Genomic DNA, 15,908 nt, shown 5'->3' with positions numbered 1-15,908 from the left:
AAACGTGCAAACTGATATTGTCTTTCATAATTATAAATTTTCATCAAAAATATTACTCGTACAAAAGCATTTTATTTGAAAAATATCAGCAAGTAACAAAATTTCTTGGAAATTTACTAGCAATTTGGTAAAGAAAAAGTTTCTTGAAAGTTTGTGTTGGCAATAAAATAATTCTTTTGCGTATTTTACAACACAACACAACTCATTTATTAGTGAGTCAGATGATTCTAGACTCTATAGACATCGAATGATATATATATGTATCTAAAGATTCGCAGTATTATAGAAATAAGTTCTTAATTTCATTATTGACTAATCCTACAATAAAAATGCACAAGCATACGTGTAGTATAATACCTCCATAGTGAAACTGCAATACTTATAATCAAAGAATTTCATTCAAATGTTCCAGTTAATCATCTCAAATTTCTCAATTTGTTATAAAATAATAATACATATATTCGAAACACACTCTCCGGTGTGCAACGTGTTGTGCAACATGGCACCAATCACAGCACGTAATTTCATGATCTAAACTGAAAATTTTTCAACGTGACTAATTGTCATCACTTGTAAACAATTGTCAGCCTGATTGCCTTCTAATTTGAGCGGAAACGTTGGAGCAAAAAATTAACTTTTCAATCAACATTGAAATCAATACCTCTCAAAATGGCAGAAAATCTTTCGAAACGACCGACGAAAGGAATTTTAAAATCATCGAGCAGCTTCGATAATCCAGAAATATCTAGGTAAGCACTTTTATTGTATTTCAGTTATTTGTTTTTAATTTATGTTGCCACGTAGAAATTGTAATTTGATCTTCATTGTTATAAAGAAATATGCAACAAAGGCTATTCTTCTTTTATTTAATAATTAATCATTAATTTAGTTAAAATTGAGTTTAGAATTGTTTTTTAAAGGTTAGGTAAAGTATAGAAATTATGTCAACGTTAAGTGCTCTTAACTCCATTACACGTTTGTTTAATCAATGTCGATTTATAATCGTAAATTATTATCTGTTTGTTATAATTTCTCTTTTAACTATTGAATAACTAATTAAAGCTATAGCTGTCATTCAGAATATGTTGAGGGAACAGGATTTTATAAGGATGTAGTTCAAACATATAATCAAACAATTCAAATTTTCAATTCCATGCGGTTACATAATATCAGAATATTTTTTAACACTTATACATGTGTAGTATTTATTCCATTTTTTATAGTTTGCAAAATTTCATTGTAATTAGAAAAAAAATCTATGAATAATATATCAATTGATTGCATTGCGTTGCTCCGAACAAAATCTGTAATATTGTATTATAATTGTCATTGAAGACCACCTAAAGAAACAAAATGGGATGAAATGAATATCATAGCAACATTGCATCCAGCAGGAAAAGAGTATGGTCACATGAAAATCGATGAACCTAAAACCCCATACAACTATGAAGGCCTGCAAGGTGATTTTGAATTCGATCAATTAGATTCTAATGCAGTTGCAGCCAAGTAAGTCTACGATGATAAATTATATGTATAAACTTTCTATATAAGTGTACAATATTCAAATATATTAGTGAACACGCTAACTTTTCATTTCGATTGTTATTATTTTGATATAATTTAAGTCTTATTTTCCGATTTGGAAACAATAATAGATGTTTTAATGAATATTTATAGGTTGGCAGGTAGCAGTAAGCCAAAAATATTTGAAGAATCGAGCGAAGACGAAGATGAAAAAGAAACACCTGAAGAAAGGGGTAAATAATTATATATTACGACCATAAATATTGTATAATGTACAGTTTCCAGAAATTGAAATGTAGTCAGGAAACAGAAAGTTAGTTTATACAGCTAAAAGAGTAGGGACATATCGATTTATCTGTGGCTATTTCAGAAAAAAGGAAAGCATTCGAAGCAAAAAGGAAACATCATTATCGAGAGTGGCAAGTAGTCCAGATGGTTAAAAAACAATTACTCGAAGATGAGGATGAAGATGATGAAGACGACGAAGAGAAAATGAAGAAAGAAGAAGAACATCACAATCCACAAAATCCACAAAATGATGACGACAACATGTCTTACCTTTCTGAACAAATTAATTTTGATGTTAGATACAAGTGCATGCCATCCTGTGATAAAACAGAACAGAAATGATACGGTTGAGGACTACAAAACACAATATTATAAATTACTAAAATATTGATCTAATTTCTCTCACATTTTCTGTTTACTATAACATTTATTTTCTTCTGATGATCGCGATCAACTTTCTTTGAAAATCTCGTAACTGACTGGATTATCGTTTTCTAAAAAATTGTAATTAATTACACAACGAAGTTAGTGTCAATATACAGTTAATTAATTGCGTAATTAATTACAGCTATACACAAATAACTAATTAATAATTAAAGAGTATTTAATCAGTTTTTATATACTCGTCCATGTAGTGGTTGGCAATTATTTCGAAATTTTAAATGGTAACTACTCATTTCGTTTTTACAAGTGTACAAAAAACGATAATAAGTTTAAAAATAAAAGTATAGATTTCTTTATACGTCATGACAAATTTACAGTACTTTACGGATATACATCGGTGCTGTAGTATGCAATATGAAGACTAACATGATTATTAATTATTTAATCAATATTTCAGTTAGTTATCAGTTACTAATATTCAAACAATAAGTTGTTATTATTTATTAGTTATCTCTGATATGGTAGAGCCTCCCATATCTTAACTAATAGGGAGACGAAATTGTTAGGATAATAGAGCAATCACACACTGATATTTAATACCATTTTATTTCAACCAAAATTACGAGACTTTACAATTTCTATAGTAATTAAGGATCCCAAATCTTTTTCGCTGCTAAATCACATATGTTTTACAATGTAAGTAACTGTCTAGAATTGAAAGAATTGAATTCTTTTTATGCCTGAAACCATTGAAGTCCTACTTCAAGTGCTTCGACGTGAAAAGGTATGTCCTCATTGTTACCTTCAGTTGCAATTTCAGCTTGTGAAATACAATTTCTGTATGTGATATACTAGCATCCGAGAAATTTACACACACCGCATATAATTTCAATATTACGCTTTTGTTTTTTAATGCCTGTGATTGTAGACTTTCCAACACCATGTACCTATTCTTGCGCCAACTTATATTTTCTTCCGATACTTACAATTAGAACTACATCTTTTTGTTTCGTTGCCATTGTGACACTGTACGCAGTTAGTGTCGTACTAATACTGGAAACTATACATATACAACACATTGTACAAAAAACATCGCTGCGAAACGCTGTTCGGATAACAGAACGTTTGCATAATGTGGGTTCGGACACGGGAGGTTCTACTGTATTCACACAATTCATTACTGAAATTACGCTATATATTCTTTTTGTGTCATTTACTTCATATTACTTTAATTATTTATTTTTTTAAGAAATCGTTAATTTTATATAACGCTATATACTTCAAATTAAGTAACTACTACTTTAGTTAGTTGATTAACGGATTATTTGTTTACGACGATTTTTTTATCTTTTTGTATATGTTATGAGCTGAAAAATCATTTAATTTAGTACCGAAGAATGTGTAAAATTACAACTGATCTTGTTAATAGATGTTTTATAACAGTGTAATTAGAAACGAGTGATTCCTACATGAAAATAAAATGCTTCAAATATTTTTGAGTCGTTGAACATGAAAACTGTGTAATGAATGAAAAACGATTTAGAGTAATATAAACCCAAGTAATTAGTATAAACTATTAAATGAATGTACAATAACTTTGATTTCTATAGTTTTTCGATATTATATATTTTCAAGAGATTTTTAATTGTACACTGCAATCCATAAATTATTCTCTTAAACAAAATTTCTCAATCAGATTACGAATGTTTTCACAGTGGTAGAATTGTTAATATCAGTTATTTTACTAAGTTGAAAGTATTATTCGAGATCAAAATCATTAAGTATATTTCATAAAGTTTATTATGCCATTGTAGTTATTTTTATGAAATATGTCAAGCGTATAAAATGTATAAAAATTGCCTCGTAGGTTTTTGTCACTGGAAAATAGTTATAAATTCTAAAATTTTACCTCAACGCATCTATATAGCTTTGCAATTTATTTCTGTTCTAAAATTGATTAGTGAATTTTAAGAATACTTTCAGGAAAAAGTTGACGAATATGGCCAGTGTGAATTAATTTATATCTAGAACTGTAAATTGTTTGTTTATCCTCTATTTATAAAATGATATGTTCTATTACATATTTCAGTTACACTGTAATGATCTTCGTATCGAATAAGTCTTGAACGTCATCTATAAACTGTTCCATTAAAAGTTATAATTATATTTTCTTTGATACTAATTCTGCGTGTTATTTAATATTCTATACAGCTTTTACTATAGTTCTTTATTATATGGACAATATGAATATTGTTATTCAAATATTCACAGACGTAAAAGCTGCGAATATTTTCTGTATTACGGCAACAGGGATCATCGTTTAGACAATCGAATTTAATTTTCTTTCAAAAATAGTTCCCATAACATGAAACACATATTTTTGTAGGCACAGAGAATTGCTCGTCCGAATTAGCCATAGACAATTAGATGCCGTCTAACTAAAGTATAGTGCGTTGTTTCAGATTATATATATATATATATATATATATATATATATATTGTATTGTAAATATGTGTAATAACAACGAATAACTATGTTAGGATATTATATATAAACAGAAGTAGAATTGCGAATCAAACGCCAAACTGAATGATTCAGTGTTTTTAATATTTTTTCGGGCTGTTCATTGACAACATTTTTATAATGCAGACAAGTATGTGTAATAGAAGACCAATGAACCTTATATACTCATTATAGTACGATCAGCCAGATGTTACACGTTAAATAACAATCTAATCACTTGTTAAATTTCAAAGTTTACTTTAGCAATAAAAAGTTTAGCGATAAAAACATAAATAAATATGTTGTAGTAGAACATAGACCATTTTTCTTTTACAGTAACTTTCAAAGAAGAATAAGCTTACAATAGTTGACTGTTAAAGAACAACTTTAATTACTAATTGTTTACTGTATGTGTATAATATTTTATTAACTTAACTAATAATACAGTAGTAATAAACATGTATACATATATACATCCTAGGATGTATAACAGCTGTTTCCACAATAGTGCATATCAACATCTCATTACACAATATGTTAAAATTAAAATCTTTTTTAATATTAACTATTATATAATATAATTAATAATTTAATCTTTTTGTATATTATACATATATATACAAGCATTTCTGCTTATTTATTTTAGTTAGAGTACTTGTGCAGCTTTAAACTTAGAATAAGCGTAACTTATTAGAATAGAGCGAACTGTAGAATATATATAGATAATATATAAATTAATCAGGGATGGTCATACTACATATAATTATTTTATAATTTTAATTTTGGAATTTAATGACTGCAATTTGTGCAACGTGTTCAATGAAAAATATAACAAAAATATTGTATTATGCAGTTTTATACAAATTTTAATAATCCTTCATTCTCTTTTTGAAAATCCCCCCCTCCCCCTTCGATTTAGATCGATTCTTTCCATTTCTATTTTAAAGGTTTTTATGTACTATATGTCGCGAACTAAAATAGGAGTTATTTTAGTTGTATGACGTGAATTAGCTTTGATTAGCTTTTGAACTTCTAGTGCGGTATATGCAGGTATATGTATATATATGTATAGGTAAGGACCAGTAATAGTAAGGACGCACGCACACTTCCTCATATGCTCATAGATGCTCATAGAAGTGTTGCACATTTTACAATGTTCTGCAATGTTCCTTCCGTGACGTCGCGTTTGTTTGATGAGCTCTCTTACGTCATGTTTTCTATCCCCACCTTTTCATGAAATCGCTAACCGAACTAACCGTGATTTATCACAGTGATCGCAGAATCAAGATCACGGTCATGATTTAAACTCGTGATTTTTTAATCTAGAGTGAATTTGCTCACTGTCATCCTATAATTCTTCATCTCGATTGAATAAGTTCTTTTTTTTTAAACCATAAATTAGCTTGCATATCAAAATATCTTCATATAACATATATAAATTCAAAATATTTATATTTTACTTCATTTAATAATAAATATAAAAAATATTCAATTTTCTTTTCCGTACCTATATAGAAAAAAATTCATTCTTCCTTTCCACTTGCTCAGAGCGATCCCCAGCCAGTGTTGCTAGATTGCTAGATGGTACGGGAAAACTCGCGCATGCGCGACGATTCCAGCGTCACTGAAGTACGAAATCGGGCACCTTGGTTGCCCCGCATAGCTTCGCACAATCTTTTCTTCTCGATTTTCAACCATAACGTTTAACATGCGTATGTTATATTAAAATTTGATGTGTATGTACATGTAATATATAAATATATTCTAATTGTATATATACAGTAACGGACAAAAGTTTAAGACCGCTCTAAAGAAAACTTGCCCCACAAGCTACGGACTGTAGAACGCAGATACGTTCCTGGATTCGCCGCGCATGCGCGAGTTTTCCCGTACCATCTAGCAACACTGTCCCCAGCGATCCCTTCTCATCTCTGTTCTCTGATTGTGGGTTTGTTTTCAATCAATCAGGACGGAGAGAAATTTTATCCTGTTCTCTATGACGTCGCGTTGTGTCACCCATATTGAGCGATATCATGGAGGAAATACTATGCCATGACCATATCAGTGCCATGACCACACTACCACACCTATTTACATATATGTATATTTCTTTAGTCGTTGTTTCTCTTTCTAATTCATCTGCGCACTAGCTAGATGCCAGATGCGTTATGAAATGGTGGGGATAAAACTGTGCGACGTTACTGGACGTTACGTTAGGCGTAAGTGGTATTCATTCTAACCAATCTCAAACAACAAAGATTTGAATATATATGTAAATAAACCGGCTAAGTTGTAAAATATTTAAAAGTAAACATATTGTGTAACGTCACTATTTTGAAATCATTAGAATGCTAAGTATAGGCTAATAAAGATTTTAAGAATTAATATTTATCTAAATAAGCCTTTCTTTACAGAACGAACACATTCTAATTTCACAAAATAGGTAAGAACCGACCAGAATATTTTCATTTTGATTATGAATATTAATATCACATATTAAAATCAATGTTTAACACTTTTCCTGTAACCTTTTCATGTAACCACAGTAGATAAAAATTTATGGATTAAAATATGTACGCAGCCCCTAACTTTTTAATTGTTTCTAAAATAAATTACTTAGATACTTATCTTTACTGTGTTGGATATTTTATATTTCCAGTATTAGTTAAAGTCATGGATAATTACTGTGATCCCTTAGCTTTTACTAAACAAACAGCTTCTTTATTACGTGGCTTGGGTGCACCCGAATTAATACCTGAATGCAAGAAAAGAAATATATCGACTGATGTTTTGCATCAGCTCAGTGCACAGGAGTTTATGATATTAGGTAACTGAGAAACGTATTTATAGTTAGGTATATGTCTTTAATCTAAACAATATGAACATAGGTGCTGATTCCCAGAAAGCTGAAGAAATAAGAAATGCTTTAAATGTGAAAAAAAAGCCTGCTTTTGTAGTAACAAGTAATCAAGATAGGTATATTGTTTTTATTCAATTGAATTAACGCAGCATGAGAAATATTTAACGAGCATTTTAAAATCCTTGAGTACGACGCACGTATTTTCAGACTTCAAGATTTTTATGAAATAATTGCATCTGGTGAGAAACAGTTGTCCCTAACATTAGCATTCATGGCATATTGTCGATTGAGACTTTCAAAACAAAGAATTAATATATTTGTTGACCCCGACAAAGCTTTAAGCGCTTCTGAAATATTACCTATTTCTGTTGTTGCAACATTAGCAGAATTAGAAGAAGCGCAGAAAAACCTTTCCGAGTTAGAAGAGTTAGTTCTAAGGGTATGTTTTAATAGTTTTGATTTCAGAATACTAATAAATTGTTATTGAATCAATATCATTTTTTACAGGCAAAAATAAAACGCAAAAGTAATAAGATTCGAAGGCTTTGTATTTTAATAAGTGGAATGGGCATAGTCACATTAGTATTAAAGACATACTTAACTTAACTGACAAAGTATTTGATAATACTATGCATTCCAACAATTCAAAAGTTGTAGAATTATTTTTCTATTCATGTATAATTTTATATTTGGAATAAATAATTAAACGAAAAATTGATTTGTATGCCCCCTACAAATCGATGACCGTACAAATAATAATCCTATTAATAATGTTCTTATTAGTAAAATGCTAACGCTTAAAAAGTTATACTCCGATCCTCTATTAGTTAAATAAATGGATTAGTTTATTAGACGATATGTAATGAAAATTTGAAAATGTTGCGTTTAGTCGGAATTATAAAAAAGTAGTAAAAAATTGCTTCGGGGTTTGTAACGAAAATTTAAAAGATATGTTCTGTAGATTCGTATAACTTATATGCATGCTGAAAATTTCATCGAAATTGGTCAATCGGTTTACGAGTTATAAACAATAATGGTGAAAATTGCAGAGTAGTAGAATAAACCAGCAGAAACTGATAAGTATAGAGTATAGACTGCGGATCTTTATGCATTTATAGCAAAATTGTGTAGATGAAAATCAAAATTGGAGAATTGAAAAAATTGAAAATGCCGATTTCTCCTCTATTAAAATCATTAAGGGAAGAAATAACATTCAAATTTGGTTTCTATTTCTTGCAATTGATGTGATGAAACGTTTCTTCTTATCTCAAAAAATGTAGAAGTTATTCGCAGGTGACTCTCCCTGTATTATATATAAATAACTTATCTATACAATATGATACATACAGTGACTCCCACTAATATTTGAACACTCTTAAAAAGACGATTACTTTTTTAATGTTGGACCATATGATTGGAACTTTTTTGAGAAATTAGATGACTGACACAGATCTATGTAAACCATTAATTGCTCTAACTTCTCAAAAAAGTTCAAATCGTATAGTCCGATATGAAAAAAGTTGTCGCGGCTTTTTTTAGAGCGTCCGAATATCATTGTTTATGGATCTACAAAATACATTTTTGAAATTTTCATTACGTACTCAAATAAAGTAGTTGTAAGAGGCAAGTTTCACTAATTTTTCTCGCAATTCTGACAAAACGCAATATTCTGAGAACTTTCATTACACGTCATCTGGTCAAATTAAGCTTGGCAGATCTTTCGAACAATATTATGATTAGTTTGATTATGTTCTAAGTTGTATAAGAAGACGATGATTAAACGTGTGTGCACGAGAACGCAAACACGTGTTAGATAAACCAAACAAATAGTATACATATAGGCATGTGCGATAATGGAATGCGATAATGGAATTCGACAAATCGATCGAAAGCGATCGAGTTCTCGATTAATTGACGTTCCATCCGCGCGAAGCGCCCCTGTAAGAGGATCCACCCCAAAAGAGCTCGATGGTGGGAGAAGAAAAAGGGTAACCTTTCCTGGCGCATGCGCGCTTCCATCAACTTCGAGCTTTCAAATTTCAGTGTTCAGTCCAGTTCAGTCGTACTAAGATGGACGGTGGAGCGTACGGTGGAGGAAAGGCAGGAGCCCCTTTCGACCCCATTGCCTTCGTCCAAAGGACTCAAGTCATCCTAAGAGCAGTATGCCTGGTAAGTTATAGCATCGACAACCAAACACCTAACCGTGTTCATAGGCGACGTCTTTCGAAATTAAACGAAATGTCGATTTTATGCGTCGAGCATTGATTTTAAACGGTGAACCACTACCCCCTCCCCCAACACGACACGATGGGGTTCTATTGATTTTTCGCAAATTCTCGTAATACACCCCATAATAGCAAATTCCGTACAATTGCGTCCATTAATAATCGTTTAGTTTACGTTTATCCCCATTGTGACATTTAATCGACTCGAACGAGTCGAAACATCAATTATACGTATATTCCAAGGGTTATCTGTATGATTCTTCTAAGCTAAATCTCGAAGGATTTTCATCGCGAAGATTGTTCACATGGTTTTTCGAATTAGTCGATTTCGACGTCAAAGCAAATAAGATACCAATGAGATACCAGGATCGATTCCGGGTGTCGTTCTTCTTGGAAACTCCATGTACGGTTTTAACGACATTCTAATTCTAGCTGATTGTGAGAATGCAGAAAATCGTTTCAAACGGAGAGGATATCCCTTAATTAATTTGTCATGCTACGAACAAGCGAAAACCGCATGAATTTTGCCACATTCGACAACTTGACGAATGTGACGGGGAGTGTTTTTCGTAAAAATGTTTCTTTTCATAAATTTTTGAACATCTTTTCCATATCTTTGTTATTTAATATAGAGAAGAATCAAATGTGAAAACGTTATTATTAAATCTCTGAGACTAAATGTTTAATTATTGTTTGAATATCCTATTGTAAAATGTCAAAATTTGTACATATTTTCATTTGACCTGAATTAAAAGGGTCAGAAGTATATTGAATTCCATTGGTGATCATTATTATGGAAGTGGGAAATTTAACGAATATTCTTAAAAATAATTCAACATTCATAGGAAGTATAATTATAGTGTATCTCGTTTATTAAAATTAATTTTTCCAGTATTCGAGCAATCGTTTTCACTTTGTAGACATATTATTTTATTTTTCGTTTGTTTAAGAATTTCCGCTATGTTAGCTATAGCAATGGATTTGACGAGTCGCTTTTCGTTTCTGTAAACGATATAAACAAATAAATCAATTATGCTTATCATATCTCTCCCGGCCGTGTAATTGAATTTTCTTTATGCTTTTGATTACATATATGTATATTTCTTAGAGTTCTCATCTTCGATCCGTTCCCACGTCGAGGCGGATATGGACCTAGTTAAAGACCTAGATTCGATTTGATATGAACAAAAACAAATATGTCGAACGAATGAGTTCGAAGTCTTTTTTTACGAGATAGAATATATTATAATAATTATTTCAAAATTCACATATTTAGTTTTTGTCTTCTCGAATATTATAGAGGAAATGGCGCGAAAATTTGAATGTTGATAGAACATCGATTCGCGTATTACCTTTTAAGTAAATTAAAAAATTCGCAATGTCATCGTTAAATTTTGCAGCTCTTTGCGATAATTGTGTTCGGATGCATAAGCAGCAAGGGCTACATTACAAGACCAGACGGAAAAGAAGAGTGCCTCTACAATGGGGATCACAACGCCTGTAATTATGGAATCGGAATCGGAGTCCTTGCCTTCCTTGCCAGCATCGGATTTCTTATCGGGGAATACCTCTTCGAGCAGATGTCCTCCGTTAAAACCAGAAAGCATTTCGTCCTGCTCGATCTGGGGTACTGTTATCAACTTTATTCTTCCTTATTGTTAGCTTGGGTCACAAATAGAATTGCATTTTATCGATAAATGATAATGTACAAATCAATTTGAACGGTTTTTTACTTAAATTTTAACATTAATTCTTTTCTCGATTTCGTAACAACAAAAGAATGAATTATTTATTTGCCTGCTTTTTTCTTATCTATTCGGGCTTCATATGGATAATTTTCAGAATCGCAATCGTAATTCGCAATGAGAAAAAAAAATAATTTATACCATTTAAAATTCAATATTTAACCCTTTGCACTCGGAGCTATTTTAACTCGAAAATTAAACATTTCTTCGAACTTAGAATAATTCCATTCTATATGATTTTATTCATTCTATGGATATGAAATTGTTAACATATTTAATAATGTAAAAAATACTTTGAATAATGGTACAATAATTTTTAGTGGCTCCTCTCAGAGTTACCACTCGAGTGCTAAGGGTTAAGATATCTTTATTACGGGGTCTATATTTATTAATTCTTAGGAACAATATTGTAGAATGTCTATTTTTTCAGTTGCGAATCACAATACAAGTCGGTCATAGTAAAAAAAACAATTGAATGGTAGGGATGGCCGCTCAGTGATCGTGAATGACTTCAATTTTGTGATCCAAATATCGAAATGAATGTCGTGATACATAACTTCTGGACTAATACATATACAGTGGTGGACAAATTTATTTAATTTATTCGTACAGTAACAAGTGTTTGTAAAGCATTACAAACAAATTCGTAACAGTAGGAATAATAAGTAGAAATGCAAAGAGGAGTGGTCGGCAGAAGAGACTGTTAACCCTTAGCAATCAATCGCGTACATACATTATTAAATATTGGTATCCAACCAATATGGTTGGAAGAAAAAAGTTAATAAAATAGCTCAGAGTGCAAAAGGTTAATGTAATCAATAATTTAGATAATACAGCTCTTCTTATTCCTACATTGCTGCTGTACGAATACTTTTGTCCCCCTGGTGTAAGAATTTCTTTTATATTTATGCAAAGTATAAAATATTCGACTTTGGCGTTTAGATTTTCAGGTCTTTGGGCATTCCTCTACTTCGTTGGATTTTGTTATTTAACCAATGCTTGGAACAAATCAACTACACCGGAGAATAACTATGGAGTGACCAATGTCGAGAGTGCTATCGCCTTTTCTTTCTTCTCCATTTTTACCTGGGTACATAGGCCATACATTTCTTTTGCGTAGCCATTACAACTATATGAACAATTTAAAAGTGATGATTCACAAACAAAACAATAACAAGCAGTTTCAAACAATTGTGGATTAGTTGAAATAATATCTTATATTAAGGGAACATTGATTTTATTTTTAACTGTACTTCTAATCCTGAATTTAATATATTTCGTTTAATATTAATAGGCTCTCTGTGCCTGGCTTGCCTTCCAAAGATTCAAGCAAGGAACTGATGCTGCTTTTGCACCTAGTTATGAAGCAGATCCTGTTGGAGGAACAGGCTACACAAGTTATCCCGATGCAACTGATGCCGGATATCAAGATCCCCCTTTCGGCCAACAACAACAGCAGCAACAGCAGCAACAACGGATGCCCGAGTTCCAAGCACCAGCTTACTAACCCCTTCAGATGTAATCTGAGACTATTGGTAAACTTAAATTTGTTCTATTTCACATATATTTTTTGGTAAATGCATCATTTTGTACAACAACTTATGACGTAGATGTAACTTTTATTCGTTTATTCAAGAGAATTTGATTTTGTTTACCTAATAAAAAATTAATGGCTCTATCCCTATGGTTATATGATCAAGTTCATGTATAGATAACTAATATACAAATTTACTTTTCTGAAAAAGGAAAGAGTTGTTGTACATGTTTAACACGTTCCGTGCCACTGATGGAACACGTTAAACAACAGACTGTGTGTACCACTGATGGTACACACTGACATGTTTATTTAATGTGCTAAAAAAATATATTTCATAACAAGTTTAAGACTGTAGAATATATTCCCACCAGAAGAATGAGGCATAATAAAAAAATGCAGTATAGAACAAAACAAACACTATAATCATGCTGTTACTATTCATTATGAAGTAGTAAGAAATGTTTATAATAGTTTTTTGTTTTTCTATTTCAGATACAACACAAGAATCAATAGATGAGAAGAAGACAAATGCTCCATATGAAACTCTTCGACTACTCGATAGATCATTGAGCAATGTCAATAGAGTAAGTTTTCATAGTAAGACAATTATAGCGAATGAAAGAAAGGGAGGACAAGGCAAAGGGGGTTGGATGTGAAAGTCGACGAGAAGTAAGTAGGAGAAAGAGAGAGAGAGAGAGGGAGAAAAAGAGAGAGAACAAAACAGAGAATGTATGCCTGTGTGAATAAGTGTGTATGTTTGTGTAAAAGTATACATAGTATGCATGAATCTATGAGTGGAAGACAAGAAACGTTACTTGTTGAAACTGTGCTTCTTATTGTTGACCACTTACTAAGTCTTACACCTAAGATCAATATGGCGTAAGCATAAACAAAGAACAAACAAAACAGAAGAAATAATTGATTCGATGCCCTCGAGTATACATTTGAGATTGAAATAAAATGGGAGAACTGTAAAAGCGCAGGAGGAAAAAGGAAAAGTAAAAGAAAGATGGGCACTTACCATCCACAAAATTATATATATATATATATAAATATAAATACATATATATATATATATATATATATATGAATATAACGTATAAGGTGTACCGAAAATAGAGCTGTACAAGTGAAAAATGTATGAATTCTCTGTATTCCTAAAAAAAAGACAGAAATGGTTTTTAAGTTTCGGATTTTTTCTTTATTTTGATAATTAAGGTGTTGAATTTGCACGCAGCTTCGTTATCTAATCAAGAATGTTTAAAGTGAACGCACAGCTGCACTGTATTTAATCGTAGCCACAGTGGATGGCAATAAAAGATTTCACTCTTAAAGAAATTTCTATGTTTTTCATTTGTATTACCGTTTTCAGAACGCCATGTATATGTACACGTATATATGTATGTACGACATATATACATACATGTAATGTAAACGGATACAGGATAGCGGCTCCGTAATAATTCTTAAGTAGTTACATGCACATATATTTTACTGTGTTATATCGTGTTCATAAGGAATCGCGGATACGATTGTACCTTTTCGATACGCAGGACCTATCAGAAATTAAGAGTCAGTTAAGCATCTTATTTCTCGATCCATTTATCATTACACGACACGATCTTACTAGAGGATCTGTTTTACTAGTGATTCGCCACGTGCCACATCTGTGTGTCTCACTCAAGCGAATTGCAAGTAATTTTTTTTTTGTAAATGTACTAATAACCAGAATTTTATTATCGACTCGATGTGGTGTGTGTCGTGTATTCTAACTAACGATAATCGGATTCTAATATACATATATTAAAAGTTGAATATAAAACTGAGATTGTTTCGTTATGTTTTGTTAATATTGGTATTTATTACTTATTCGGAATATAAGACTGTTTAATTCTCTGTACAAATACGATATAAATAATCGAGAAATTTGGGAAAGCAATGTTTAAAGCAATTTATCAAGAATTACTATCACTGTATTAATCGCTCAACGAGACGTAAAAAATTTGTGAAATGTACATATTGTATCAATTATCGATCTTTACTACTTTAAGCAATTCTTTACGCCAAATATCTTTTTCTTTGATAATAATTGATAATTCTTCTCCCGGTTTCTCCATTATTTGTAATGTATGTCGTCGAAGAAATGGCGTTTCAAGCCTTTTGTCTATATTGTCCATTGTAACATTCGAGTTTGTTAGGGATTTATAAATTTTAACGAGGGTTTGTTTTTTCGTTTTTGTTGTTTTTATCTAGTTATTTTCGGAACTTAGTGTGATTATGCATTGTTTAATTTATAGATCTTTTGTTCTTTTGTTTGTTGATGTTTCGAGCTTACTATTTGTCTCTTGTTTTTCGTTATTTAATTTCTACTTGTTCTGTTTTTCAATTTCAAACCTATTTCGGTTTTCACGTTAACTTTCCTCTATCATTTTGCTTTATGTCTCTGTTTCGTACCTGTTACGTCCTCACTCGTAGTCTACATTATTATTTGTAATTATTAATAGAATTACGTTCATGTATGGATTTTCAGTCCAAGCCAAAGTACTTCGATTATTTGGGAAGTACCTAAATAGTTAGACAATATTTTTTACTTCGATTTAACATTGAACGTTGACGAATTTACGTCTCTTTCTGTTTCTGTTCGAAACGCTCGGTTATAAATGTGTAAGTTAAAATTTCAGCAATATTGGAGCGACGTTACAAAAGAAAACTGCTACAAATCTTGCGACTAATGGCATGGCTGTCTCAATTTCTTCGTGTTGTCCTCACTGCCCTGTTTCGGCGGTAAAAATTAAGTAGCAGCTTGCATGGCAATGCCGTGTTCAAGAACAACAAATAAAAA

At 31.3% G+C, this 15,908-nt stretch overlaps 2 protein-coding genes across 2 annotated transcripts; both read left to right on the top strand.

The window, feature by feature from the left end:
• Nucleotides 1-203: 203 nt before the first annotated feature.
• LOC143211033 (uncharacterized) lies at nucleotides 204-5,012 on the top strand. Its single transcript, XM_076428439.1, has 4 exons — nucleotides 204-749; nucleotides 1,336-1,506; nucleotides 1,678-1,757; nucleotides 1,895-5,012. The coding sequence occupies exons 1-4, from the start codon at nucleotides 670-672 to the stop codon at nucleotides 2,152-2,154; spliced, it is 591 nt and encodes a 196-aa protein (XP_076284554.1). The 5' UTR covers nucleotides 204-669; the 3' UTR covers nucleotides 2,155-5,012.
• Nucleotides 5,013-6,928: 1,916 nt separating this feature from the next.
• On the top strand, nucleotides 6,929-13,764 carry Syngr (synaptogyrin). Its single transcript, XM_076428447.1, has 8 exons — nucleotides 6,929-7,526; nucleotides 7,588-7,675; nucleotides 7,767-7,998; nucleotides 9,615-9,728; nucleotides 11,185-11,411; nucleotides 12,472-12,619; nucleotides 12,824-13,064; nucleotides 13,559-13,764. The coding sequence occupies exons 1-7, from the start codon at nucleotides 7,271-7,273 to the stop codon at nucleotides 13,034-13,036; spliced, it is 1,278 nt and encodes a 425-aa protein (XP_076284562.1). The 5' UTR covers nucleotides 6,929-7,270; the 3' UTR covers nucleotides 13,037-13,064; nucleotides 13,559-13,764.
• The last annotated feature ends 2,144 nt before the right edge of the window (nucleotides 13,765-15,908 follow it).

Source organism: Lasioglossum baleicum, chromosome 7, assembly GCF_051020765.1.
Source record: "Lasioglossum baleicum chromosome 7, iyLasBale1, whole genome shotgun sequence".
NCBI classification, from domain to species: domain Eukaryota; kingdom Metazoa; phylum Arthropoda; class Insecta; order Hymenoptera; family Halictidae; genus Lasioglossum; species Lasioglossum baleicum.
The sequence above is the reverse complement of the archived record's forward strand: the minus strand, read 5'-3'. Positions and strand labels throughout refer to the sequence as shown.

Excerpts from the sequence above, each read along its gene's own strand:
- Syngr (XM_076428447.1), top strand. The coding sequence starts at position 7,271 with ATGTACGCAGCCCCTAACTTTTTAATTGTTTCTAAAATAAATTACTTA. Across the intron at positions 9,729-11,184 it reads TCCTAAGAGCAGTATGCCTG|CTCTTTGCGATAATTGTGTT; the intron begins GTAAGTTATAGC and ends TAAATTTTGCAG. Across the intron at positions 11,412-12,471 it reads TTCGTCCTGCTCGATCTGGG|ATTTTCAGGTCTTTGGGCAT; the intron begins GTACTGTTATCA and ends TTTGGCGTTTAG.
- LOC143211033 (XM_076428439.1), top strand. The coding sequence starts at position 670 with ATGGCAGAAAATCTTTCGAAACGACCGACGAAAGGAATTTTAAAATCA. Across the intron at positions 750-1,335 it reads GATAATCCAGAAATATCTAG|ACCACCTAAAGAAACAAAAT; the intron begins GTAAGCACTTTT and ends TTGTCATTGAAG. Across the intron at positions 1,758-1,894 it reads AGAAACACCTGAAGAAAGGG|AAAAAAGGAAAGCATTCGAA; the intron begins GTAAATAATTAT and ends TGGCTATTTCAG.